This window comes from Argopecten irradians, chromosome 3 (genome assembly GCF_041381155.1).
Source record: "Argopecten irradians isolate NY chromosome 3, Ai_NY, whole genome shotgun sequence".
In the NCBI taxonomy this organism is placed as follows: domain Eukaryota; kingdom Metazoa; phylum Mollusca; class Bivalvia; order Pectinida; family Pectinidae; genus Argopecten; species Argopecten irradians.
The window spans coordinates 9,219,867-9,246,658 of NC_091136.1; the positions used below are offsets into that span (position 1 = coordinate 9,219,867).

Genomic DNA, 26,792 nt, shown 5'->3' on the forward strand with positions numbered 1-26,792 from the left:
TGCGCATGCACCAAAGACGAAATAAATCGTTTTATATTATTTTTTTGTGTTAATTAGACATATATATATGCACAATTAAACACCAATTATTGTTCAAATGATGAATATCATTTATGCTCTGTCGGCGGTGGAGCATCTTTAATATTCAAAATGAGGGTAAAGAATATTAAACATCTGAATGATTCTGACAAACTACTTGTTTTCTATAAGAGTATTTTAGATTCATGGATACAATTACAGGAAAAAGAAAATGGTAAAGAAGTATCTGACGGGGATGTACATAAAGACATTTTATGGGGAAATTGTAACATAAAAATGGGAGGTAAATCTTTAATTTATCCTCATTGGATAGATAGTGGGATTATAACAATGACAGACCTGTGTGATGATACGGGTAAAATAAACAACATGCACGTTTTGACAAAACTTCAAAACAGGCAAAATTGGATTGCTGAAATGTCTAGTTTAATGTCATCTATACCAAGAAAATGGAAAGATAAAATGAACAACTTAGTTTACAGGAATGAAGAAGCGACCATTAGTATTATCATTCAAACCAATAAATCAATTTACAACAAATTTATAGAATATAAAGGAGTAGAACCTCTGATACGTAATATTTGGGAACCTAAATTCCAATTTGAACAAACAGAACTAGAAGACACATTTTCTTTTATTTTTAAAGTTTTGAAAGATAATAAATTAAAAATGTTCAAATGGAAATTGATACATTATTTAATTCCCAACAGAAAAAAAATCTAAAGCAATGGCGTATAGAGGAATCAGATATATGTTATCATTGTAATAAAGTTGATGATAATTTACATTTTTTATAGAATGCAAGTGTCTAGATAATTTTTGGGAACAATTGAACTCAAATTTTCACGAAATTGGTTTGGAAGATAATTTCAGATCACTAAAAGTCCATTGTTTTGGGTTTAAATAACAGGGACCACCATTTGAAGGAATTCAACTTTATTTTGGTTCTGATAGGTTTTGTCATTTATAAATCATCTTTGGTCAGTGAGAAGCGACAGAAAAACGTCAATATTCATAACATGTTCCAAAATGACATGCAATTTTATGTTAAGTATCTAAGAAGCAACATTTGTAAATGATTGCTCAAGTTTGCAATTGTGCTGTTATGCCTTTGTGATTTTCAAGCTATCAATGATTTGTACTCTTATGTGTATTTCGATTTTTAAGCTATCAATGCGTTGTGTAATTTGTAATCTTATGTGTTTGATCAGTATAATGTCATAACATGTATTCTGATTTCAAGCTATAAAAAATAATATTTATTTATCAAAAGCGACAAATTAATCACACACCTTTTTATCATCTTTAACATTGACTTGGTATCTCCAATACAGCACCAGTGATTGTCAGTGAATGTCCTGTACTAGGGGGAATAACTGGGGTTATCTGAAAATGCTCCACTTCATAGTTAATTTGATGAAACGGGACAAATTGATTTAGATGCATTTTTTTACCAGCACGGTTTCCAACTATTGGTGATGCGAGTGAGTGGAGGTTTTTAATATTTTATGGCATATTTATTAATATATTCTAATTTCGACAGCGAAAAGTGATAGTTAGTATGTCTATATGGCCAAAGGACAAATGATGTCTTTTCGAAATTATGATTATTGTATACAGGTATCAATCTAAGATGTCAATAACAAAAATAAGAAGAAAAAAAAAAGATTTTCATTGAAGGGAACTTCATTGTTTCACCATGATAAGACTGCTGACCAAAATGGCGCCTCCGCTGGATATTCACAACACATTTTGACGTGAGATTCTTCGAAATGTAGATTGTTGCTGATATGTGTCATTTCATGCAACTCGTCGCTAGATTTTAATATTTGCTCGCCAAGCTCGCAAAAACGTAAAAACCTAAAGTCTTTAAAAAAAAAAAAAAAAAAAAAAAAAACCGCTGTCTAAAACGAATTTACTACTTGTAGTTGGGTTACACCAAACACAAAATGATGGGGGAATAATTGGTTAACTCTCCAATCCGTCTTTTTCTTCATCATAATTTTAGAGACATTTATCACAGTCCAGAGTGGTACACACCTATTAATCGTTGACCGTAAACCAATATGGCCGCCATACCCTAACTTCTGATTAGGCGAAATTTAGATATTCTCTACTGTGAGCGAAAAATGGTATATATGGATTTTGAGTTATGACGAAAGCAATATTGTACGACTATGAGGGCGTTTGAAGGCCTTCTGTATTAATCACCCATTAAATTAGCATAAAGGGTCCAAGATAACGTCTCAGTTAAAATAAGGACACAAGGTCCGAGATAACGTCTCAGTCAAAATTAGGACACAAGGTCCAACCAAGATAACGCCTCCATCAAAATTGGATAAAGGGTCCAAGATAACGTCTCATTCAAAATTAGGACACAGGGCCCAAGATAATGTCTCATTCAAATTAAGATACAGTGTCCAAGATAAGGTCTCAGTTAAAATAAGAACACAATGTCCAAGATATCGTCTCCGTCAAAATAGGACAAAGGGTCCAAGATAATGTCTCATTTAAAATTAGGACACAGGGTCCAAGATAACGTCTCAGTTAAAATAAGGACACAAGGTCTCAGATCTCATTTAAAATTAGGACACAGGGTCCAAGATAACGTCTCAGTTAAAATAAGGACACAAGGTCCAAGATAAGGTCTCAGTCAAAATAAAGACACAAGGTCCATCCAAGATGACGTCTCAGTCAAAATTAGGACACAGGGCCCAAGATAACGTCTCAGTTAAAATTAGGACACAGGGTTCAAGATAACGTCTCAGTTTGAATAAGGACACACTGTCCAAGATAACGTCTCAGTCAAAATAAGGACACAGAGTTCAAGATTACGTCGTTGTCAAAATTAGGACACAGGGTCCAAAATAACGTCTCATTCAAAATTAGGACACAGGGTCTAGGATAACGTTTCAGTCAAAATAGGACAAAGGGTCAAAGATAACGTCTCAGTCAAAATTAGGACACAGGGCCCAAGATAATGTCTCATTCAAAATGAGGACATATGGTCCAAGATAACGTGTCAGTTAAAATAAGGACACAGGGTTTAATATAACGTCTCAGTCAAAATTAGGACACCGGATCCAAAATAACGTCTCAGTCAAAATTAGGACACAGGCTCCAAGATATTTACTTATCAGCGCCAGTAATGTATCTACTCAATGAGAGAAATATACTTTTCTTACATAATGTAAAAACCTGGGTTTTTTCTGACGCCGTCAAATCATCTAATTGAAGGGCAACGTAACAAACAGTAATGTTAATCATTACTTTACTGGATGTTAAAGTCTGACTAGGCCTTTCTTGCATTTTGTACATCTCAGTTGGTGAATGAACTTAATACATACAATAAACAGCAGGTGTGATCTAATTTGGTGGTTATTCTGTCAATGATAACGATTAAAAAAGACATTCAGTATTTTCCAATCGTCTGTCTCCGTGTGACCTAGATTTACAAGTCTAAGAATAGAACCTACTAGACATTGCAGTAAATAAAGAAATACATATTTTATAGCAATGAACTGCAATCACTACACCCTATATCAATGTTTGATGATTTTATAACATATGTACTATTTATATAGGTAGATATTACCAATGATAGCTACTAATGTGGACACCGTAAATCAAACATTTCACGTCATCTGTCACCTGTCAGGAGCGAGTGACCTTCAACGGGTTAAAGGTGTAAATGGCTAACCTTGGGATTCATAATGCTCACATTGTCTATTGGCACCTACTTTTGATATGATAAAAGTTAAGAGAGTAAATGATAAGTGTGTATCATTGTCTCCCGAACATTTCATGTACGAATGACACAAAACAGAATTCTCTCCCACTCATTGGTTATTTGGCAATATGATAAAGTGGCTATTTTGATGTTGCTAAAAATAGATGCAGATCCCACTTCTGAAAAGTATATGTTCAAGATTGAGTTTTTGTTCCGAAGGTCGAAGGTCAAGGTATCTGTCACTTGAAGTAGACTACGTCGATATTTTTGGATTGTTGTCCGAAGGTAAAAGGTGAACGTTTCTGATATGAATAGAAAACTTGTTAAGCCAAATGGATTTTTCATGTGGCCACATCATTCAGTGCTCATGTACCGAAAGGACATTATGTTATCTTAGCTAACTAGGTAATACTGTCGTTTTGCTTGCGGAATTCTAACTGGAAAAAAATCGGAAAACCATTTCACTTTTATTGAACTGTTGAATTATTTCTAAGTCTTTGTTAGCTCGAATTTTATTAACAAGAAACAACCGATGAAAATTCAACAAAATTGATTTTATTCGCAATGACCTCTGGGTCCCATTGAATGAACAAAATATATTTAACTTAGAGTATGAAATGTCAATACAGAAAATGATGTTATGGAAATCTTCCAGGGCGCGGTATCTCTAGTGTATAATGGAGTTGATGAAGAGTAAGCTTGAGAACAATATTATCAAGTCATCTGAAACATACAACATAACAAATGTATTACATACATGGACAATGATGACATTGACGAACTAAAGAATACAATTGGATAAACATTTTATAACGTTATATTCAGAATCAATGTAGTAATGTTTTAATAATCATTGAGATTGATTATTAAAGACCCGATGAATTTCCGTTAATATTAACATAGAGTCTGGGGAAAATAATAACATTTCTGAAGAGTTTCATAAGACTTTATTCGTTCGGAAAAGGTCGCAGACTTAATCCTGACACAAAAAATACAACCAAATAATACCATCTGTGATTATCTCATGGCAATAAAGCAATTCTGAGGATAATTGCATTGGTACATAACAGACGTGCAGTTATACATATTTTTATTTTTTATACATACCATTTCAGATTTATGATATCAAAACATGTTATACTCTAATGATAGCTAACCCGTTGCTTTATATTCTTATTCAAGTTATATGTGCCGTAACTGGGCGAAAATTTTGACGTGCTATTTTTTCATCGTTAATCTATTAAAAACCATAAGGTTTGATGAATAAAGCTGTAAAAATCATTCAAATGGCTTCAGATGACTTATAAACGTTAGTTATAACACAGAAATTTTGTACTGTAAAATTGTTGTTTTCATGCCTTAAATATGTTTACATGGAAACATACCTGCAGAAATCACTTTACAATTACTAATAATATTGTAAAAATGTGTAATGAAATTGTAGACCACAATTTGGCTTCATGGTCTGACCGTATGTACTCATTTCACTTCACTATTGATGTAATTAAATGATTTTTGGCAGTACTGCCAAAATTCATTTTCAGCTCTTATTTGTACATGTAAAATTAAAACCTATGCATTGAAAGTACTGTAATTTTCAAAAAGTTGGTAAATTTTGGTGATGAATAACGTATTAAAAACTCATCTTGATTCGCGAGTATGAAAAATACGGCACATATAACTTTAAAACAAACCAAATACTTTCGAGAAATAAAGTGATTACCGTCATTATAGACCAAAGCCGATTTCTACAGACGTACAATACTAAAATGTAACCGGAATTATTATTATTATTTTTGATTTTAGGAAGAAAAAAATACAACGATGAAAATGTGTACTTTTGAATTGATATTGCTTTATGATAGTAAGTATATAGGAAAATAGGGGAAACAATTCATAAAAAGTCATTTATTAAAAAAAATGTTTTGATTGTATTCAGTACAAAAATGTATTGAATTCGCCAGATGGGCTGGGACTATACGTTACTGAATTTCTCTATGTAAGTACCTTAGTGTAAAACTTTTATTGGTGTGATTTGATTTATCTGTAAGTTATATTTTATGTTTTGCAAACAATTAATGTTACAACAAAACATGTATCCGTGACTGAAATAAGACGGGTTAACAAAATGTTCGTGAAATCATAGCCTGTAAACATTCTATACGGTAATAAGTATTGAAATAACGCATGTACCGCACGGAATGGCGATCATTATAGAAAATAAAAAGCGAACAAAAAAGGCGCATATCACCAATGCGGCACATGACGTACTCACTGTTTATTTTTTAGCGCCCATTGAGTTGGCTAGTAGTTTTTCCCTGATACCGTCGAAGCAGCATAGACCGTTAGGCTGGCACTTTAGGATGGTTGGAATGCCGTATTTTTCCGTGGACCTTCTCATGCATTTTAAACCCATCATCCTGTTACAATCGGCCATCATGATTCCTGTAATTCCTTCCCCCATGACGAAATCTCCAGCTTCACAGAACGTTCTCACGTGCAGCATGTTCTGGAAGAATGATCCCTTTCCGGTTTTGTTGATCATGTTCATCATTACTCTTGTTCTCAATAAGTTTTTCATGTCCATTCCGCCAGCGGCTCCGGCAGCCCCCATTGCCATCATACCTCTACCCATACCAGCCCCGCCTATTCCAGGAATCATCTGGGCGTTTGCATCTAGTGAACGAACAATATAATATCGACAAATCAAAATGATTTTGAAAAACTAAATCATGTAGAACTGAAAAAAAGAACTGTCCGATTTCAAAGTATCTATATAAGATAATATCAGAATTTTAATTCAAGACTAAGTAGTCTTTAAATTATTAACGACACATTTTAAATATATTTTCGTATAAGTTCCAATTTATTTGAAATGTCAGTACATGTAAACAAAATTAAGTTACACTTAATAAGTATAAGTAAAAACATCCAAAAGGATAAACAAATACATCAGTAGATATTATGTGGCACACATAGGAAATTGGTTATTCATATAAACATAAATTTAAAGCTATTTAGGCAAAAAGAAGCTTTGCTAAATATCGTAATAATTCAAAAGAATAAGTGAATGAATTGTCTATAACTTGAATTTATTTTTCATTATAGAAGTTCTACAATGCGAAAGTTGTTTCGTCTGACTTATAACGTACAAAAGTCATAATTTCGGAACTACTATTTATTACATATTGAAATTTTAAAACATCAGGACTTTTTCTTGCTATGATTTTTTTTTTTCTAATTGAAAATTATGTTAATAATTTTAACATTTAAGAAAATTTTAATATAATTTTTTTTTCCAAACTGACAAATATTACACTACTTACACATGATTCCCGAAACAACGATCAGAAGAATAATCTCCCTCATATTTGCAGTGTATGGCTTGGGTGATCAGTGAGGTGAAGTGTAATTCTGGAGGACTGACAGCGCTGGATACCTGTCCAGGTCTTTTATATGACAGCTGGTGACGCATTGTTTTGTCCACAAACGACTGTCCCTCATGGTCACACATCATACAAAGCGGCATGCAGGAAAAGCCTTATACAAATTAAACAATTAATTACAGAGATTCAGACGAGGACGTAACAAGGGGAATTAGGTTTTTATCTAGTTTTCTGTCTAAAATGATTAGGCTATTTTTTAGATTGCTTTGAGTTGTTTTTAACTTTCGTGTCATTGATTTCACCAAGAAAACTCTACGTGATTTAAAAGTATGAATATACATTCAAAATAAAAAAAAAAGTTAAAGATATAAATTGAATTTTCAAAAGTTACCCCTAAAGGGGCCCATATTATATTTATTTTAATCCGTACCGGTTACCGCTATAATCAACGCTTAACTGGACTTTAAAAAATGAAGTAAAGGTAATGTGTACCCAGACCTGTCCATTAATAAGGTAAACCTTTATTAGGTGTAAACGGCCGTGCGTCCACTGTCAGACTGGTCACGTCTGTGGAGACAAGCCTATTACGGCTACTTGTCAACACATTTGGAACCTAAAGGAGCGCCTGCCATTGTTTTGGTTATAACGTGTCAACATAACGTATGTCGTGTCTGATAAAATTTATTGTGCGTTATAGCGCTAAACATTATAAATGAAATTCACGAAATAGTTAAATAATTGGCAAAAATGAAAAGATGAACATCACGATGCACCTTTTATGCGATTCTACATTCAGCTATAATGGTGTAAATATCCTGACTTGTTTTGTTGTTTCTTACGTGGCCTGTATAGTCAATGTAAATAGGTAAACAGATGGTAAAATATCATTGAGGAAGGACTAACGCTTTGAACGTCAAAATTTAAAACTACGAAAGCTATTGCAATTTTGTAATTCAACGAACGCCAAACACATTTTGTATCTACGTGCATGGTCACATATATCTATATTTAGGATATATGTTAGATCCTATGGCAATTTCCGTCAATTTTAGTGTGTTTCCTTGTCATCCTTTTGGACATATAAGTCTGCTTTTTCTATAGGTGTCCTTGATCAAATATACAGATTTTACACTCCACAGTCCGTCCATAATGGCGTTGTAATGCACAAAAAATGACAGCAATATATGACATGGTTGCATCGGTTGGTGTTATACATGTATATCGACATGGGGCGTGGGCTTCCTTGTCATGGCGGATAAGGTGTAAAACAGCGCTGAACAGAAGACAAAGACAATAGCAATATAACTAGTTTGCTTCAGTGTAGAATAACCATTGAAAGTGGTGTCAATGGCCTTATGTTTTACACTGACATCATCAATTTAATTCCAAACTACCCCCTTCAAATGACTTAAATTAATTAACGAAAGTGGATCCATTACTCTAAACCAATTTTCATTGACGTAGATAATACCCACACGACAGGGAGTTAGTTAATACATATATAAATTAATACTTATATATGTATGTGTATTAATTGCCAAGAGCACTTCAATTTCAAATATTAATACAACCACGAACGGTTCCATAAGAAGTAGTTACAGTACTAACCAGAGTTAATATCTCACAAGATGGGCCTAAAACAAGTTCCTTCTCAAAGCAATTATAGTAAATTGGTTTTTTTTTTCTGCAAAACATTAAGTATTTAAGTTTACCCAAAAATGAAGACTACAGTTATTTACAAATGTAATTACGGCGACATGCCCTGGTAAAATAATGTTTATTCGTGTTTAATTAATTCTGTTTATGGCAGGTAGAGTACAAATTACACCTTTCTGTACTAATGACTAAGATTTATGAAGAACACCCGCACGACTGGTGTAAGGACATTACCTATCAGTAAGGACTAAACTGATCCATGGACATTTCTTAAGGTTTTTTATACTGACCATGCTTACCACTTCAATTTATTGGTAATATTTCTCGATTTTTAGGTGATGTCGATACAGCTTTGATAGAAACAGAAAACAACGAACGTAACTACGAATTTGTGACCTTCAAGAGGAGACCTAATTAAAAAAAGCTTGACATTCTTACTTCTTGTGTCTTCTGTCGGCAGTAGAAAAGCTTAAATTCAAACAGGTGAACAGATTATTTAACGCCCCCCCCCCCCAATCCCCTGCAATTGCCGAAAGAAAAACTCAAACTAACGAGTGGTGGTCGTTGTATGACTGAATCGTGATATTCTCAAATTTTGATAATTCCATGATAAATACTTACGTAATAATCAAAACAAATATGATGATAATTGATACATTTTATTCACCGTCACATTAACTTTGAAACATTGAAATTAACAAGAATATTTCCAATCCTACAATGTACTTATAATATATCGCTATACATCCTAATATTAACATTTACGTACTATAAGACACGCTCCTTTAATCCCTAACCACACATCTTAGGTATGGTATATGTATGATGACACATGATGGCGTTTTGTTAAGGAGTCACAATCGGTCCCTACACACATCTGTCAGTCCACATATAAACGTGATTAAAACCGACATTTTCTATTTCGGGACTTGTAGCAAGTAAACAATCACGACTGTCCGCGTGTCTGTGCTGACAGCTGTTGTATGTACTGTTTAGGATACACACACCTGAGAAAGAAAAAATATGGTGTCTTTCACACGTTCCTGGGTTGGTTTGTTTACCACTGGTTTAGGTTGAAGGTGTTTTTCCTTAAATAGACCTGTTAATGCGAGATTCTTACACATTCATGTACGTAGGATGAGAATACTATTTCAAATTCTGAATATGGGGTAAGGATGCAGTCCAAACCGTGTTGACAAAATATGTCAAATTTCCAAGGCAGTTTTTTTTTATATATTTATCAAGATATATGCATAACACAAATACGATGATATTATAAATAATTAATAATAGAAAGTCCAAGAAGACGAAAGTGACATGTATTTTGATAAAGTCCAGCGAAATAATTAAAAGCCTTCGGCAAGCGGATTGAGAGTTATTGCAAAGTTTCAATCACCTTATTTTACTCTGAATATTTCGCTAATAAGGTAAGCTATTGTAAAATCAAAGTTTACATTTAAACAGTGATCACCATGAACAAAGTCCTTCAAGTAAAAGTGTAAATAAATACAAAAAGAAAGGTAAGAAAGGCAGAAAGAAAGAAAAAAAAACTTTCTGTACGATATAAAGACATGATACTATCTTCAATTTCTGTAACATAAATAAAAATGATTAATATTTATGTCCTTATTGCATTTTTATCGGAAGCGGAAATGGCTATGCATTTGTACCGGATTCGACGCTACAAGATAATATTTTTACAATACAGTTATCGTATTTTTACGTCATTATATGTGTTTTACAGAAAACTAACTGATACAGAAAATCAAATCAACTCGACATTAAATACTCTAGTCTAGATTAACTTTTATCTTCTCGTGAGTGAAACGATGATGAACTATATATTGACTTAACTGTTTTCGGTGAGTTTGTGATAATAATTGTTACATGACATGTCAAAATAACGAAGCACAACAACGAAAACATACTAAAGTTCTAAAAGATTAGAAATACATATGTTTGTAGTAGTAAAACTGTCACTGTAAGAGTTTAAGCTTACTAACACATACATGTACTTTAAGCAACGAAAGACTTTAAACTTTTCAAAATATAACCGCTTTATTTTGCAAATTAGAAAAATCTTCATTTGTAAAAGAATTGAATAAAGAAACATATCGGAAATTGTTGTAATAGTATATTCAATTAAATACATGTTCCTTGACAAATGCAATAATAATAGGTGTCCAAATAGCATGTTTTTAAAATCCGCAATCAATAATACACTGACGTTTTTTTGTTTTGTTTTTCTTTCTCAGTGCATCTATCCGGCGTTATCTGATAAAATGTTAAGAGAGATATACTGTGAGCGAAAGTGAATTACCCGAAAACAAGCATTTATAAGCACACTCATTTCTACTATCAAATCCTGTTTATCTCGTATACCAAAACCAACCAGGTAGTTTTTATTTCTTCTTGTAATAAATGTGAAGAAAATGGCAGATATTGATATTGCTATTCAAAATACAACAAATGAATGTAAATGTAGCATAAATCTGGGACTGTCACAGTAAAGGGACGGTATGTATATATATTCATCTACTCTACTAAAATATGGACGATATGTCGAAAAAACAGTTATAAATAACCAATCTGTTTGTCATGATTGACAACTTGCCAAACAATTGCTAAAAATAATTATCGTCTAGCTTTTTAGCAATTTTTATCAAGATGTTGCTGTTTTATTAAATCAGAAATTTCCAACATTGTTCTTCAAAACTGCCATCGTAACTGTATACTGAATATTGACGTATCCTAGATGAACGAAACAGAATTATGTAAACATACAGAGTTTATTTCCTATGATATTATTATTTTATTTTGTTTGCCTTTTTTATAGGCCGTATATATACAAAATACAACAGCAATGTCCACCTTGGATATGAATCTCTTGGTTCTTTGTAGCCACTGGTGAGCGTTATATGCTACCACTGTGATGCCGCGGGGACAACTCTCCAACCGTTGTCGCCTTTCTGATCACCTAACTGCCTACATAAGCTATTTATATTAGTTTCATTGACAATGTGTTGTATGAACGAACATAAAAGTCAATACCCACATAAAAAGGTATAAAAACATCCATATGGCCATGAACGCAGGACACCTTATTCAGGTCAAGGCGATCATTATTATCACGCCAACACGATTTCAGGAAAAGTGTTAGAGCACTTCTGTAAGTTAAGTGTTTCTATGTCTCTGTATTGTACTGGAACATTTTTTAACTGAAAACAAAGTAGTCCAATGAAGGAGAAGCAAGATGACCTGAACCCGATTTTGATTTTATGCATTACAGTTTATGATGGTGGGCAAATGCAAAATACATTTCATTTTTAGCACGTGAATGAAAATCGATACATGCCATTAAAGCAGCACCGCCTAACATGTTTTCTGTAATAAAAGTACAACCTCTTTTATGTTTGTTTGATGTTTTTTATATATATATGTATATATATATATATATATAGTGTTGTTGTTTTTATACTTAAAAAAAATACTATGAATGTGTCAAAGAACAACTGAAATTGTAGTTTTTCTCAAAACATATTATGAAAAAGTTAGTTTCTATTGTTTTTTTTAAATATAAGTAAAATAAGTTCCTTAGTTGTGAATATTATCAAACTTTGTTGTTTTTCTTTTTAAATTTTCGGATACTAAAATTAATTTACCTACAAACAATTGAATTAAAATAACCGGATATTTGCTTTAAAAAAAGACTATTGAGTAGTTTTTGTAGAAACAACAAGGGTTAAAAAGGATCCCCATGTGGGACACATACAGTGAAAGTTACCAGTGCCTTTTTTTGTTTTAAGCTTTCTACATTCAATGATATTTTATAATCGACACATACTTATACACGTAGCACTGCTTGAAATTATTAACTGAATATGCTCCACCGCGGACAGAGCATAAATGATATTCATCATTTGAACAATAATTGGTATTTAATCGTGTAAATAATAGCCTATTTAACACAAAAAATAATATGAAATAATTTATTTTGCCTTTGGTGCATGCACATTCAGTACTTCATTCCATATAGGATATAGTGGTACGGTATTTTTTCGGGATGCAATTAATTGTTTTTTATATTTTTAACCTGAAGTAAAATTAAAAGCTCAAACTTTTCAAGAGTGGTAATGGTGTAAAGTAAGTAACTTTTGTAACTGAAGAAAAATACTAAATCGTCTGCTCCTGTTTTTAATAGTGAAAAAATACCATTTGTCAGCGGTGGAGCATCTTTAACTGAAATACTACTGAACTAGGTATAGCTAAAGTTATCATTATTCTACAGGTAAAATATTCTTATTTCTGGCGTTGTAATCTTTTTGGTTTTCTATAGTTACATTCATGTAAAAGTTTAATAATGTGTCCTTCGATATCAATTACCAGGTAGATATTTGGGATAGAAAATTATGGATATTATTGTACTTCGGAGAAATAATCGTTAGCCGATCTGAAATAATGGGGATTGTTTAAACAAAAGAACATTTAATATACAAATCACTGAACTTATCGTTCCATTACGCGTTATAAGTGCAAGTGTTATTATTGGCAGCTAGTGTCGGTTTGTTGTATATGGTATAATTATTCAAGATAGGCCGAAAATGATGCATGTAAATGTTTATGCTGACAGCCTATTGAATATATTGCTATCTAAATATGGTCGTTTAGTCCAGTAGAGTACATGTACCCCTGACGACCACCAGTTTGACAGGGATATTAACAAAGGGAATGCGGTTACTGTAACAATGGGAGGACTAACAGTTTGACAGTGATTGTAACAAAGGGGAGGGGCAGTTACTGAGTACACGTACCCCTGACGACAACCAGTCAGGATTAACAGTTTGACAGTGATTGTAACAATGGGGAGGGATGGTTACTGAGTACACGTACCCCTGACGACAACCAGTCAGGATTAACAGTTTGACAGTGATTGTAACAATGGGGAGGGATGGTTACTGAGTACACGTACCCATGACGACCACCAGTCAGGACTAACAGTTTGACAGTGATTGTAACAATGGGGCGGTTACTGAGTACACGTACCCCTGACGACAACCAGTCAGGATTAACAGTTTGACAGTGATTGTAACAAAGGGGAGGGGCAGTTACTGAGTACACGTACCCCTGACGACAACCAGTCAGGATTAACAGTTTGACAGTGATTGTAACAATGGGGAGGGATGGTTACTGAGTACACGTACCCCTGACGACAACCAGTCAGGATTAACAGTTTGACAGTGATTGTAACAAAGGGGAGGGGCAGTTACTGAGTACACGTACCCCTGACGACAACCAGTCAGGATTAACAGTTTGACAGTGATTGTAACAATGGGGAGGGGTGGTTACTGAGTACACGTACCCCTGACGACCACCAGTCAGGACTAACAGTTTGACAGTGATTGTAACAATGGGGAGGGATGGTTACTGAGTACACGTACCCTTTACGACCACCATTCAGGACTAACAGTTTGACAGTGATTGTAACAATGGGGAGGGGTGGTTACTGAGTACACGTACCCATGACGACCACCAGTCAGGATGGTAAAAAAAGGGAAGGACGGTGTGGCCAGCACTTCACAAATCTGTCATCCGTAGGAACTTTTCTTTGGCTACTGAATGTAGTCAGGGGTTACTTCAAGGTTCTGATTCAAAGTGGATAGTTTTACCGATGTTTAGTATTATTCTGCCTACATACAATTAATATTCTTAGAAGGAAAATTCTCAATGTTTGTGGCTGGTGAAATAAGTTTCTATTTAGAAAGAACTACATCATTCAATCTCTCCCATGTACCTAGTCATCACAGAACCCACTGGAAACTTGCTTTCTTTAGTTATAGCAACTAAATCAGTCCGTCGTATGGATTAATGATACCATGCTAGAAATCACATTTCATTTTCCTAATTGGCTTTGATTTAAGAAACATAGTATTATATTATTGTTATCATTGAAGTATTAACGCATTTTACGTTTTCTCTAAATCGTATAACGTACATAACCAATATTACATATGTATATATACTTTCAATATTAAATTCACTATTTCCATGGCTACACATCATAAACACGTGTTTAATAGATACTATGTATAATCTGTTAAATCATGTTTTCGTCTTGAAAGTGACGTAGACAAATTAAGGTAATAAAACGAGAGTTCATTCCCTCCTGTGATACTATTTCAGATTGTGTTATCAATTTATCTAGCCTTGTTTGTTGGCTTGTCATACGGTGGGTTGAATACAAGGTCATACAAATTCCTTATTTGGCAGCATAATAAAAGTATTCTAAATATAACATTAAATATAATTATTCTAAATATAACTTTATGCATAATTATTCTATATATAACTTTATGCATAATTATTCTATATATAACGTTAATTATAATTATTCTACATATAACTTTAAATAAAGTAATTCTAAATATAAGCTTGAATATAATTATTCTAAATATTACTTTGAATATAAGTATTCTAAATATAACTATTAAAATCTGAGTTAAGTTTGAATTTTTTTCATAGTCAAGGCTAGGTTAGTTTCTAATGTAAAGTGTTATGTAAATAATCCTTCGTCGGCTATATCGGACCCAACATTCATCTCCCCGAAGCATCGTGATAAGTGGTCATAATTAATACACTCAGCAATACTGTTTCCGGTCACATCTGCTTAATCACCGTACACATGTAAAATTATACGGACATATGATATATCAAATTATTTTCGTTGTAAAATTGATGCAAGAAAAGGATTGATTTGGGTTGAGATCATATTATGAAACGTTGCAATTTGATATCGAGTTTCCAGTGATTATATCGAGTATCCAGTGATTTTTGTACAAGTTTTTGTTGCCCGTTTTAATGATTTTTTTCCTCATTTTTGCCATCTATGTTAAGACTCCCTAGATAGATGTGTAAGTTAAATCTCCTGTATATCAGAAAGTATCCCAGTCGGAAATACACGACTTATGTATGTTTTCGTAACGGATCGTGTCTGCACCGTCTTAGTGATAAATAACACAATAGGAAGCGTGTGTAGGCTTACCATTGGTGTCAGAACAATGATACTTACCTATTATATCATGACTAACACGGTCACGACTTCTCATCCTGGCTGGCTAGAGGCACATCTCTACTATTAGGTTGACCTTAGAATGGCCGAAGGCTAGGACCACTCCATGTAGCAATATTCATAATATACCTGACAGGTAAGAATGGCCACAGTGACACCTGACCCAAAAATACATTGTTATAACGCCTGTAATTAGCCAGTCCCACATCACTACAGATAAATCACATCAGATTGACCGGTAGCTGATTCAATTTGGTTTCCCATTCCATATATGACGGTTATTGTCTAGAACGCATGCTTCACGAACCATATTTCCCAAACGACGATCTTGTGAGCATATCTGTTCTAATATAGAGAAGTATCATTACCACGAAGATTGATTAGAATCTGAGTCAAATGGCATTGTGTTATTTACAATATTGTGGAGATTTAAAACAATCAAAAAAATGAAGATTTTACAATTCCAACAAAATTTTAATGAAAGTCCTTTGTATGTTCTCTTCCAGACAATATTTTTAATCGTTGTTTATTTTTTGTGATTAATAATCAGCACCAATGGCAAGGATATAAAGAAATAAAATAGAATGGGCATCTATTTTAAGAAGATATATTACGCTATAATAAAATATGGAATAAACATAAAAAAGAAATTTGAATATTAATGCGAGAGTTTCTATCCATACAAAAGCACTGTATCAAACATCAAAAATGACATTGTACTATTACACTATTAATCTCATTTCAATGTGCACTACATGTATACAACGTCTCTCGTTTTCTGGGAAGGTCATCTATTGCTACAAATCATATTTTCCAAAATGCTAATAATTCAACATCTCAATAAGTGCTTCTAACATTTTGGGTATTGTTAGTTTGATAAATAATTATACAAAAGACATTGGTTATATTGGTACCTATGGAGTCTAACTGTCCCGTCTCAGAGGACTCAATGGTCTTAATAGACTTAGTGGAAGCTCGTGAAGAAAAGATGGATATCACAATCTAACAATGAATGATGTGGTGCAGAGAAAAACATTAACTTTAATGTGCTTTGAAATATTAGATAAATTGTCCATTTTCGTTTCTTCATCAATATTCATTAGTATTATAATATATGATATTATTGTGATGTGACGACACAAGGCGGCAGTCATATCATTGTATAATCATTTTCAGTGTGTTGACTACGATATTAGTTCTCCGTTTGAGTAAGTTGATATTTCACTTTAGTTTTGGTTTCTTAAGATAAATACAAATAATGAATTTGTTCATTTACTTCATTAATAAAATAATAATAATACATTAAAAATGAATATCATTTCCTTCACAAATTGTAGGTGTCTTGTCCATCCTCATGTACATGGGAAAACAAAAAATATGTAAAATCCTCTTGAACTTCTTCAATAAAGTTTATATTCCACTGTTGCTATTAAGATGTATAACTGTATTGTTACTCCATAATTCCTAACGTAAGTTACATTCCGGCGTAATATCATTTCATGTTATATCGAAATGATGCGTAAAACATTAGTACTGGACTAAAACACTTTGTTGCCATCCAAAAGGTTCATATATTTTTTTTATTTAGTCGTTTTAGCTTAGATCATCTTTGTGTCGGATATAAGTGCAATTTAGTGCAATCTGTGATATGTTATTCAAATTTTCACCATGAAATGGAAATGCAACTGTATTAAATATCACAAGCATTATATCAGAGCGTTAAAGTTTGCAATGATAGGACGATATTGAATAATTTGTTTTTCCATCAAGAGGGTACTAAAGTACCAATTCTGAGTAAATAAATGCTTATTACAATTGAAATTTAAACATAATATACATCTTTTATAGTAAAAACGGCCTGAGGTATGAGAGGATTATCCTCACAATGTCCACTTCTATTTGATCAATCGCAGAAAAATGTGTTTTATTTGAAAAACATTATATTGGTTTATGCGCCCCATAAGCTTAACTTCTTAATTATTTTTTTTTTGTGTTTATTTTAGAAAACCGAATTGATTTATTTTAGCATATACGTCAAAAAGATTCTCTTTTCAGGAAGAAAAAAAACGTAGCCAATAGTTTTAAATAATAAATGACAATTTTTTCTGGATGGATACAAAATTACGAACAAAGATGTTTCGTTTATAAAATCAGGAATGCTTGAATGAACAGACACCGACTCCACTTGTTACTTAGTTTTCCGTCGGTTAATGGGAGCCCTGAAAGCTACCACAATGCGAAGATTTTATCACAATAGATAATATAAACAACGTATATGTTTCATAAAACAAATAATTTAATTTTTAAAACAGCAACAACAATATATAAAATATATATCTATATAAAATATATATCTGTTGAAATAAATTACTAATATGTTAACGGTACCGCAATTGTTATACAAATGCCCATTTCATGGTACCGAACTCGAATATAGATCACATTGGATTAGAGCAACAATAGTCTTTGAAAACCGAATTAGTCCGAATTCACATCATCAAAAAACTTGGTCTTCGCTCTGGGTGTTGATCAGAGAATTTCCTTTCTAAGATTTGGTGCAAGCTCCAAATTTCTGAAAGTAAACAAATGGATTTATATTTCTAGTTACAAACAGCGCTACACTGCGGTACACAAACAGCAGGCACTGCAGCAAGGAACAGAAAATATACAACCAACAAGTTCTGATGTCCATAAAATAAACCTATTCTGATTAATGTCACACCATGTTGAAATTGAAAGTGCGAAGGAATCAATTACAAGTGATTTTAGAATAGAAATTAGGAAAAACATCAATAACACCCACGGAAATGTGCATGCTAGACGTCGTGGTGCAAAGACAGCGTTTCAGCAATTTAGATTTCGTTATCTAGTTACCTACCCTTTATTATTATAAATCACACTATACGAAACACCTTAACAACTTAAACAGGCTCTTCTTAATTGGAGAATATTTGAAGGATATTCAATTATTTGCACTTTTAACAATTAAAATCCGCTTGTATATAAATACATTCATTTTCTTATTGGTCATTTGATATCTGTAAAACCCTTTTCTTCACCCTGATAGTGCAATTTAACAATAGAACAATCTATTTATCAGAACGCCGTCAAAACTAAATATATTTATGGAAATAGAAAATACAAGGGGTCAAAAGTTTACGCGAAAGTAAGAAATACAATTAGACAAAGATGTTGACTAATGATAATTTTTACAGACAAGCAGTGACTCTGGCATGAATAAATTACTGTAGCTATAGAAATCACAGCAAAATCAACAGGAATATGGCAATACGTCCACAGTTGTTGGCAAGAACCCCTTCAGTAAGCAATGACTACTACTGAAATGGCTTATCTTGTGTAAACAGATGGTTCAATTAAAATATGGGGTACCTAACTTATGTAACAGGTAAATGAAAAACATCCTTTTGTGCTTGTTTCGTAATAAGAAAAAAGAAAACTATACCTGTTTATCTCAATTGTTTTGACAGATGGAGAGATAAGTAATCCTTCAGACAGCACCCAATACCCATGGGACTGCACTTGAGGAGATTTGGCATCTTGTATTGCATCATGGAGATAACATTGCAGATGTTGTTGTTATTGGCACAAGGTACGGCCCTTAAGTTCTCAGTCTCGCGGCACAGACGGATTGGGTTGTTCAGCATGTTCATGAAGATGTTTTCTTGTCCTGGTCTCTGTCCCTGGAGAGCTGTCTGTCTCCCGGCATGAGCTCCAGCATGTCTGGCAGTAGGCAAACCGGAAATAGTTTTTGCACCGGCTGCTGCTGAGTTTCCGGCCGGGAGTGTCGAGTAGACCATTGACGGATTCTGGGAAACTGTAACCAAGCAAACGTGATAAAGGTGTGCTTTCAAATGCTATAAAACCATTTTTTTTCTTTAAAATACAGCAATTTGTGTCGGAAAACTTTTTAACGATTTTATATGTAACTATGTAAAGCTCAAAGCTTCTATGATTTTTTTCTTCCTAAAATTTCGATGGTATTCCGAAATATACTCTAATACACACTTAACAATTCGAAATATTGGAGTTTGGTATATTCATAACTTTTTTTACATATTAAATACAATATACTCAGTTGTTACAATCTGTGACAATTCAGATTAATTCGCTCTTAAATGTAATTACATGTTAATGATAACAAATTGCGATTCTCCTTTGCACAAGGAAATATTTAAATAACGGTGTTATAAACTCACGTGCAGTGCCGATAACGGCAAGAATAAGAACTGCCTTAATCATTGTCCGGGATTGTCCGTGCCGGTGGTCAGTGACTGTCGTGTTCAAGGTTAACAGTGACGATCGTATGGGGTCAGAACCTTTTATACCGGTTTATTGGAAACAAGACAAACGGGACGGGACTGGCTATGGTAATCGTGTGATCATGCTATTGTCGTTAAACCTTCGTCTAACATTGTGTGATAAATCGCCACCGAGGGATAATTTCTCCGGACAGTGGGCATGCACGTAACAGGTGTCACAGTCTTGATCGCATGACCTTTGTCGGGTCATCAACGTTATACTGAATCAAGGGAGGCAACTCTGGGCTTGACGGGTCGTGAACATTAATACACATAAAAAGGTCAGAAAACAAGTCAAATTACGCCATACAGCGTGATCTAATTACACCTAAGGTTATCATCGATTCAAAGTTTGACCCCAGAATGACCGTTCAGTTTCGTGTGAAACTAATGGCTATTACTTATACACCACATGATTCATGCTGTCGTTGATATATGTTTTATTAAATAGGAAGACTGTAGAAGGATTGCCGCGTCCAGTGAAAATTGGGTCAATTATCAATTAAGTTTATTACCGACAAAGTGTCTAGTTAGATATTCTCTTCACCGGACTCAAACACAATAACATTAATATATACACTGTGGTACAAAGCGCGTGAAAGTTATTTTTTGAACCCATGAAAAGGCGCAATACATAACCGAAACGGCTTTTTTTAATGGAAATGTTAAACAATTGTTAGCTTAACGTAAATACTACACTTATCATCACCTTCTGAACAATTGAATTTAAGTAAATTAAATGTTAATTTTCATAACGCAGGTCTTGCTATGTTTCACGCCATCTTCCTAATGTACAGCACATTAGCTGTCTGTCACTGCGCTAGACGGCAAAATAGCAAATTGTATTTTCACTGTTAACATATATAACGCAGGGAAACGCATTTATTTGATGGTGTTACTTCATGTAAGACCATCGATATACACATCCTTATGTTATTATTGTTTTTTATAAACTAAATATCTTGTTTCGGAATGGCAGTGGACCTTTTATTTCTGTTTATATAATTACTCCTGTATTATATAAAGAATAGAAAAAAATCATGTTTTGATTTAATTTCATTCTGACTTTACATCATTTAGACTGTTATCTTTCAAACATGCACTTGTTTTCATTGCTCTTAAAACAAAACCAGAATGGATATAAAACCGTAAAGATACATTTATCATAATCTTTGTTTTTTGTTTCAAAATTATTTTCTTTTTCTACAATTGAGTTCGTAATAAATAAGAAAGCTTCATATTTCTGGCATCGTACATGCATTGTAACACTGTTATGAATTATATAAATAGCCTATAAACGCCAACAATTCACGTGTCTAACGTTTGTCTCGGTAATACTGTTTTACCAGACATTATCTATTATTCTTGTACAAAGATGTAGCTTAGGCAACACAAGTGATATGTACTTTCGTACATTAAAAAATATTTTTATTCCATGCATACATATTTGCGTCATATGATAGAAACAGATGACAATTTATACAATAAACAGTTCTTACAATAAATTTTAAATAAAAAAAAAATAAAGTTATGAATTTTTTATCTGCTTGAATTAAAAACCCCAAAGAATCTCTAAATAAAACCTGTTGCCGAAATGTAAATTGTTTGGATAGTGGATAGTATGCGAACACGTGAAATATAAACGGTTTTAAAACTAATGTTATGTGCCATTATCTCCCAAATTTTAACATTTGTTTATGTACCGAAGAAGACGAGTGACAACACCACGAAATACACAAACGTTAGACTGTCACTAACTCTTACATCATAACAACAATATAAATGGATTTGCCACAATTCCGGAAGTTTAGAATGAAAAGACCACGTTTATAAGACCTCCTACTAAAACACTCGAAGCATTGATAGCTTACTACACATTATACACCTGCATTAACTATCATTTGTTGAATGAGTTTCATTAACGTAATCGAGTTTTTGTTGATTTGTGATTGTGATTTGGATTTTTCTGATTTAAAAAATGGATTTTTTTTGTATTTGTTTTAGCTCTATTCATCAATTTATTTATTTATTTATTTATCTATTTATCTTACATTTTTTAGTTTAGAAATGAGTCTTAAGATTTAACACATGTTTAACTGCATCTGCCAAGTTGTTCGTAAGCTTTTCTGGCATATTATTTAATATGATACTATATCAAAGGGGGATAGTGCATTCTTTGTTAATAAGATTTTCTGTTTTATAATTACAAGTGTCAAATTAATTAGGGGTTATGACGTTAATGATAATCTCAACAGAATTTATGCTTCATAATGTTATATATAATTATTAATAGTTCTTGTTATATGAGCGAAATGTACCAGGTAATCATGAAATTAATTAATCACTGTACCAAAGTCTGCATAATTATTTTAAACATTGGCCGTATAGTAGGTATGGCATTGTGAGTGGCACACTACTTAAGTTCTGGATTACATTGCATTACAAGGACAGACACATAAATCTGACACCAAGGGAATTTAGAATTGAAACATGTCCTCCGAAGACAATTTATGAAAGGTTGAATTCAGTTTACAATATAACTGCGTCATACAACACATGAAACTGTGATCAAAGTTACTTTCTAATGTTTGACTGAATTCGACATCAACTACACAACCAAGAACAGTTAAGATAACACATTAATGATGTCAGTGTTTATCAGAATCTAATATAAACTGATTTAAGTGTATCTTTAATACAGCAAATAAACTTCAAGGCATATACTATATTTTATTGAAAGAGAAAGAGTAAGGAGACAATGATGAGAGACTTAGATGTAGGAGGGAGGATAACTTTGAAATATCGTCAGGATCAAACTAGAATTCTCATTATAATCGTGACAAGATCGAGGTTGTTTGTTTACTAGTTCATTACTTCGATGGGTTATGCACAATACTTTCCGCCACTGTGAGGAAGGCTCCTGGTCCTAGACCCTTAGTCTAAAAGAATGTTAGTTCTTCTTCTCCTTAGCACAAAGGATGTGGAACGTTGTCGGTATAATGTGACCGGGTGAGGTTTGTTGCTTGGCATCTTCGATGGCATGTGTCCGTGAGATAGCAATATACAAAGGACAAAAATTCCTCTACTACTAGGCGACACCCAAACATACCACATCCTCCCAAAACATATTGACATTCTTACTACATAACCTTAGCTGTTAACAAGACTTTGTATAGACCTCAAGCATGCGGAATCAACCATGCAAACGAATGGGAATTGCAAATGATGATTTACATACAATCAATTTAACAAGAGTTTTATAATTATAAGTCTAATCTATATTGTTTTTGACGTTGCAAATCACTTTAACACGTGTGTTAAGTTGTAAATACTTTAATACGTCTGTGTCGATATCTGGTTTTTTAATTTACAAGCTTTTTATGTTAGCATTTGTTTGTTTACTGTCAGATATGCGATGATTCTGGCCTACAGTGCAACAGTATCAGACTCTATGTATTCTAGGGAAGACAACTGCAATAACGTAGCTATGGGAAATATGTCTTTAAAAACGATCTTAGCTCATCTTAAGTCCATAAGCATAGGCTATTAAAAGGAATTGAAAGTTGTCATGTATTTCAAATATAACAACTCATTGATACCATTTAGTGCATGTAAAAGAATGTAAAGCCATCACATTATAAAAATGTGATATAGTAAACCAAAATATTCATGACATAGTATACACACAAGCCAGTAGGCATATTAATAACTAGTGACATTTCTTGGAATAATGTATGTAGTACGACTGTGTGCTTTGCTGGTAAAGACTTAATACAATCTTATATCGATACTATAGCTCTCAATTCAGTTCACTGTGTCACATAATAGACAGTTTTATTATATATATATCCTTCTGAAAACACAGCCCCCATTTTGTGTTAATATTTGACAGTTTCCAGTCACGTTTGTATTACAATTGAATACAATGTAGTTACACAATTGCTACGATAAAAGATTTTTTTATTGTAGCACACCTTTCGCGTTTATTTTATGTTTGCATGTACTATAGGTGTAAAATCAAGGAGGTCATTTTAGTGTTTACCAAGAAGTCATCAGAGGGTGAGGAACTTAATGTACAGCTACAGGTAAATAATGGACTGCCAAACGTAACATATTGGGGACCGGCATGTGATGTCTGTTGATATCGTACAAAACAATAGATGACTTCACAGCTGTGTTTTAACGTTTTATTTTGTCTATGTACATGTATATATACAAGCATTTAAATCCCCATGATAAAGCGGTTATGCACTCTTATTTCTAACATTTGTCCTGTCCAAAGTAACGGATACAATAAATCAATCAATTATTATTACTATGGAACTCCTTTTTGTATACTAATGTATGTATTAAATGGTGTATGCATTAATTGGCTTGCTTCTCCTCTCCGGTTTTGGAAGTGGGATAATTGATGTTATTTAAATATCTTTTCACGAGTTTGAATCATTTTGTATTGTATATTCTGTGTTCGGTTTTGACGCCGTTCTAAATCCACGTTAGGTCCTATATGACCATGAATAATGATAGGTCGTTCAATATCGACTTAATTAATCATACCCGACACGTGCATTGTATAACATTGACTAGAACTTATATGAACTAACGTGACACTGTACATAATTATACGAAATTGTATGCTCAAGGTATTTTTATCAACAAAGCTGATCATACTGTTAATATGAAGGATTTATTTTTGTCGAGTCTCGAGTTTCTATTGAACTTTTTTGAGTTTTGCGACAACTTTTTCGAGTTTCGAGTTATTGTCTGTATTGAATGTTTCGTTTAGTGGCCAAAATGACATGTGTATAAGTCTACAATAAAATCAGAATCGGTCGCCATGCACAAACACTTACTCTGATAACTCCACTGGCGATTATGGTTATGAAAGGGTTCTGACTTTTTAGAAAATGCACATGAGATTCATTGATTTTGCTAAATGAAAACTATCGAAAAACAATTGGCAATTTTACTTTGTATGAAAAACATGGAACCATATTCATTTTTTTTTGATAATCAAAATTGAAGTCGTACTATAACACTTAACAACTGCCTTGTGAGGAAATTATATAATAAATACATATTTACATGTAGCATATCAAAAACCTAAGCTAAATCACAAACAAAATAAATAAATATATTACCAAACATAGCAAAGATGTAGAACTTTACTGACAATGAGATAGAAATTGTTTACGTTTCCAAACATTTTTTTTTTTTTGAAATTGGTCATATGTGGCATTTTATTAAAATAAAACATGGCTAGACACAGAACATCTACTAAAGCAACGATGATGGATAAAGTGGTCGCTTCAATGACAAACGTATGTATGAATGCCTTACAATTACGAAACCTGAGCTCGGTTGTTCAAGGAATAATGAGCTTAATCACATGTTTAGTATTTTTTTTATTATTTCCCATAGTCCAGACTGAAGTAAAAATAACATGTCAAAATTTTCGCCCAGGTACTTCATATATAACTTTATCAACTATCTTGTAATAAAATTGTACAATGAAAATCTACATAATTGACATTTGAATTAATTAATTTAATCTAGCATGTTCAACAGTTGTCATAATTGGTAAAGTAGTAAATACAATTCTGAAGGAGAGGGCATTATGTAAATTGATTAAAACCAGACATCCACTGTATCAGAGCGTTTAAATGTCTATATAATCGTTTCAGTGACAGGATTATTAAAAGAAGAATGACTCATACACACCTAGAAAAAGAAGTTATATGTGTACTTCGTAAAGAGATCCATAACTACTTCTTACAGTAATCAGGTATAACTTTTTTTCGACCGAGTGTTATGGTATTGCCTTTTTGAAAGGTGTAAAACGCACAGCACGGAACAACCCCTTTATTATAAATTGTACCACGGGACACAGTTAGGTATCCGAGATTATTATTCATAGACACTTGATCTTTGGGATAAAGGGAATTTTGATGGACAGCTAGAAGCGTTTCAGTCACATCGACAACGTCATAACCCATTTGTCTAGCGTCGTAAACCAACCAATTGTCGTAGTAGTTTTGTCCGATTTGAAGTTCAGGTATATCTTTCCAATGATACTTCGGCGGTGTTATGAAATAATCTATTCCCCATCTCTCATTCATCAGTTCTCCCCATTTAGCAGCCCTAGCAATATTCTCCCATGACCTTGCTTCCTTCTTTGTGATGTTGGGTGTATTCATTCGTCGACCTACTATCATGTATGGCTTCTGCTGAAGGTAAGAGGAATTGACTACGTTAACCAAAGTCTTAACAAAGGAGTCTGTAAAAAGTAAATCTCCATTTGAGAATGCATAGAGTTTTGAAAATGGTCTTTGTTGCATTGCTTCGAGGAACAGATGCTTTAAAACTGGATAACCTTTGATTTTTCGTTTGATTGGTAAAATGGTCCATCCTAACAGTCTGTACGTATCCGGGACATCATCGTCAGTGAACAATATCAGATTTACAGAGGGCTGGAGTAAAGGCCAGTTCAGAAGTGTATTGTTATAAACTTCAAACCTTTCTGGGAATGTATTCCAAGATGTAAACAATGTAATGAATGATTCATTTCGCCGGTATGATGACGGAACAGCTGATGG

General features: G+C 33.2%; 3 protein-coding genes across 4 annotated transcripts; all 3 read right to left on the reverse strand.

Moving 5' to 3' along the window:
• Positions 1-4,302: 4,302 nt before the first annotated feature.
• LOC138317498 (uncharacterized) lies at positions 4,303-7,253 on the reverse strand. 2 transcript variants are annotated; one of them, XM_069259221.1, is made up of 3 exons: positions 7,096-7,253; positions 6,045-6,445; positions 4,303-4,492 (listed from the first exon to the last, which is right to left on the reverse strand). In XM_069259221.1, the coding sequence occupies exons 1-2, from the start codon at positions 7,136-7,138 to the stop codon at positions 6,048-6,050; spliced, it is 441 nt and encodes a 146-aa protein (XP_069115322.1). In that variant the 5' UTR covers positions 7,139-7,253; the 3' UTR covers positions 4,303-4,492; positions 6,045-6,047. The 2 variants fall into 2 exon arrangements, with proteins under 2 accessions (XP_069115322.1, XP_069115323.1); XM_069259222.1 differs by having other exon boundaries at positions 6,041-6,445.
• A 10,898-nt stretch (positions 7,254-18,151) lies between these two features.
• On the reverse strand, positions 18,152-20,209 carry LOC138319896 (uncharacterized). Its single transcript, XM_069263015.1, has 3 exons — positions 20,095-20,209; positions 19,341-19,712; positions 18,152-18,449 (listed from the first exon to the last, which is right to left on the reverse strand). The coding sequence occupies exons 1-2, from the start codon at positions 20,135-20,137 to the stop codon at positions 19,345-19,347; spliced, it is 411 nt and encodes a 136-aa protein (XP_069119116.1). The 5' UTR covers positions 20,138-20,209; the 3' UTR covers positions 18,152-18,449; positions 19,341-19,344.
• Positions 20,210-24,369: 4,160 nt separating this feature from the next.
• On the reverse strand, positions 24,370-26,792 carry LOC138317201 (uncharacterized; the record flags this gene model as incomplete). The annotated part of the gene is made up of 1 exon (XM_069258755.1): positions 24,370-26,792. A coding segment is annotated over one exon (831 nt), but the record flags the coding sequence as incomplete, so codon positions are not given.

Coding starts and splice junctions, on each gene's coding strand:
- LOC138317498 (XM_069259221.1), bottom strand. CDS start 7,138: ATGAGGGAGATTATTCTTCTGATCGTTGTTTCGGGAATCATGT. Junction 6,446..7,095: donor CGTTGTTTCGGGAATCATGT/GTAAGTAGTGTA, acceptor TTCGTTCACTAG/ATGCAAACGCCCAGATGATT.
- LOC138319896 (XM_069263015.1), bottom strand. CDS start 20,137: ATGATTAAGGCAGTTCTTATTCTTGCCGTTATCGGCACTGCAC. Junction 19,713..20,094: donor TGCCGTTATCGGCACTGCAC/GTGAGTTTATAA, acceptor GCTTGGTTACAG/TTTCCCAGAATCCGTCAATG.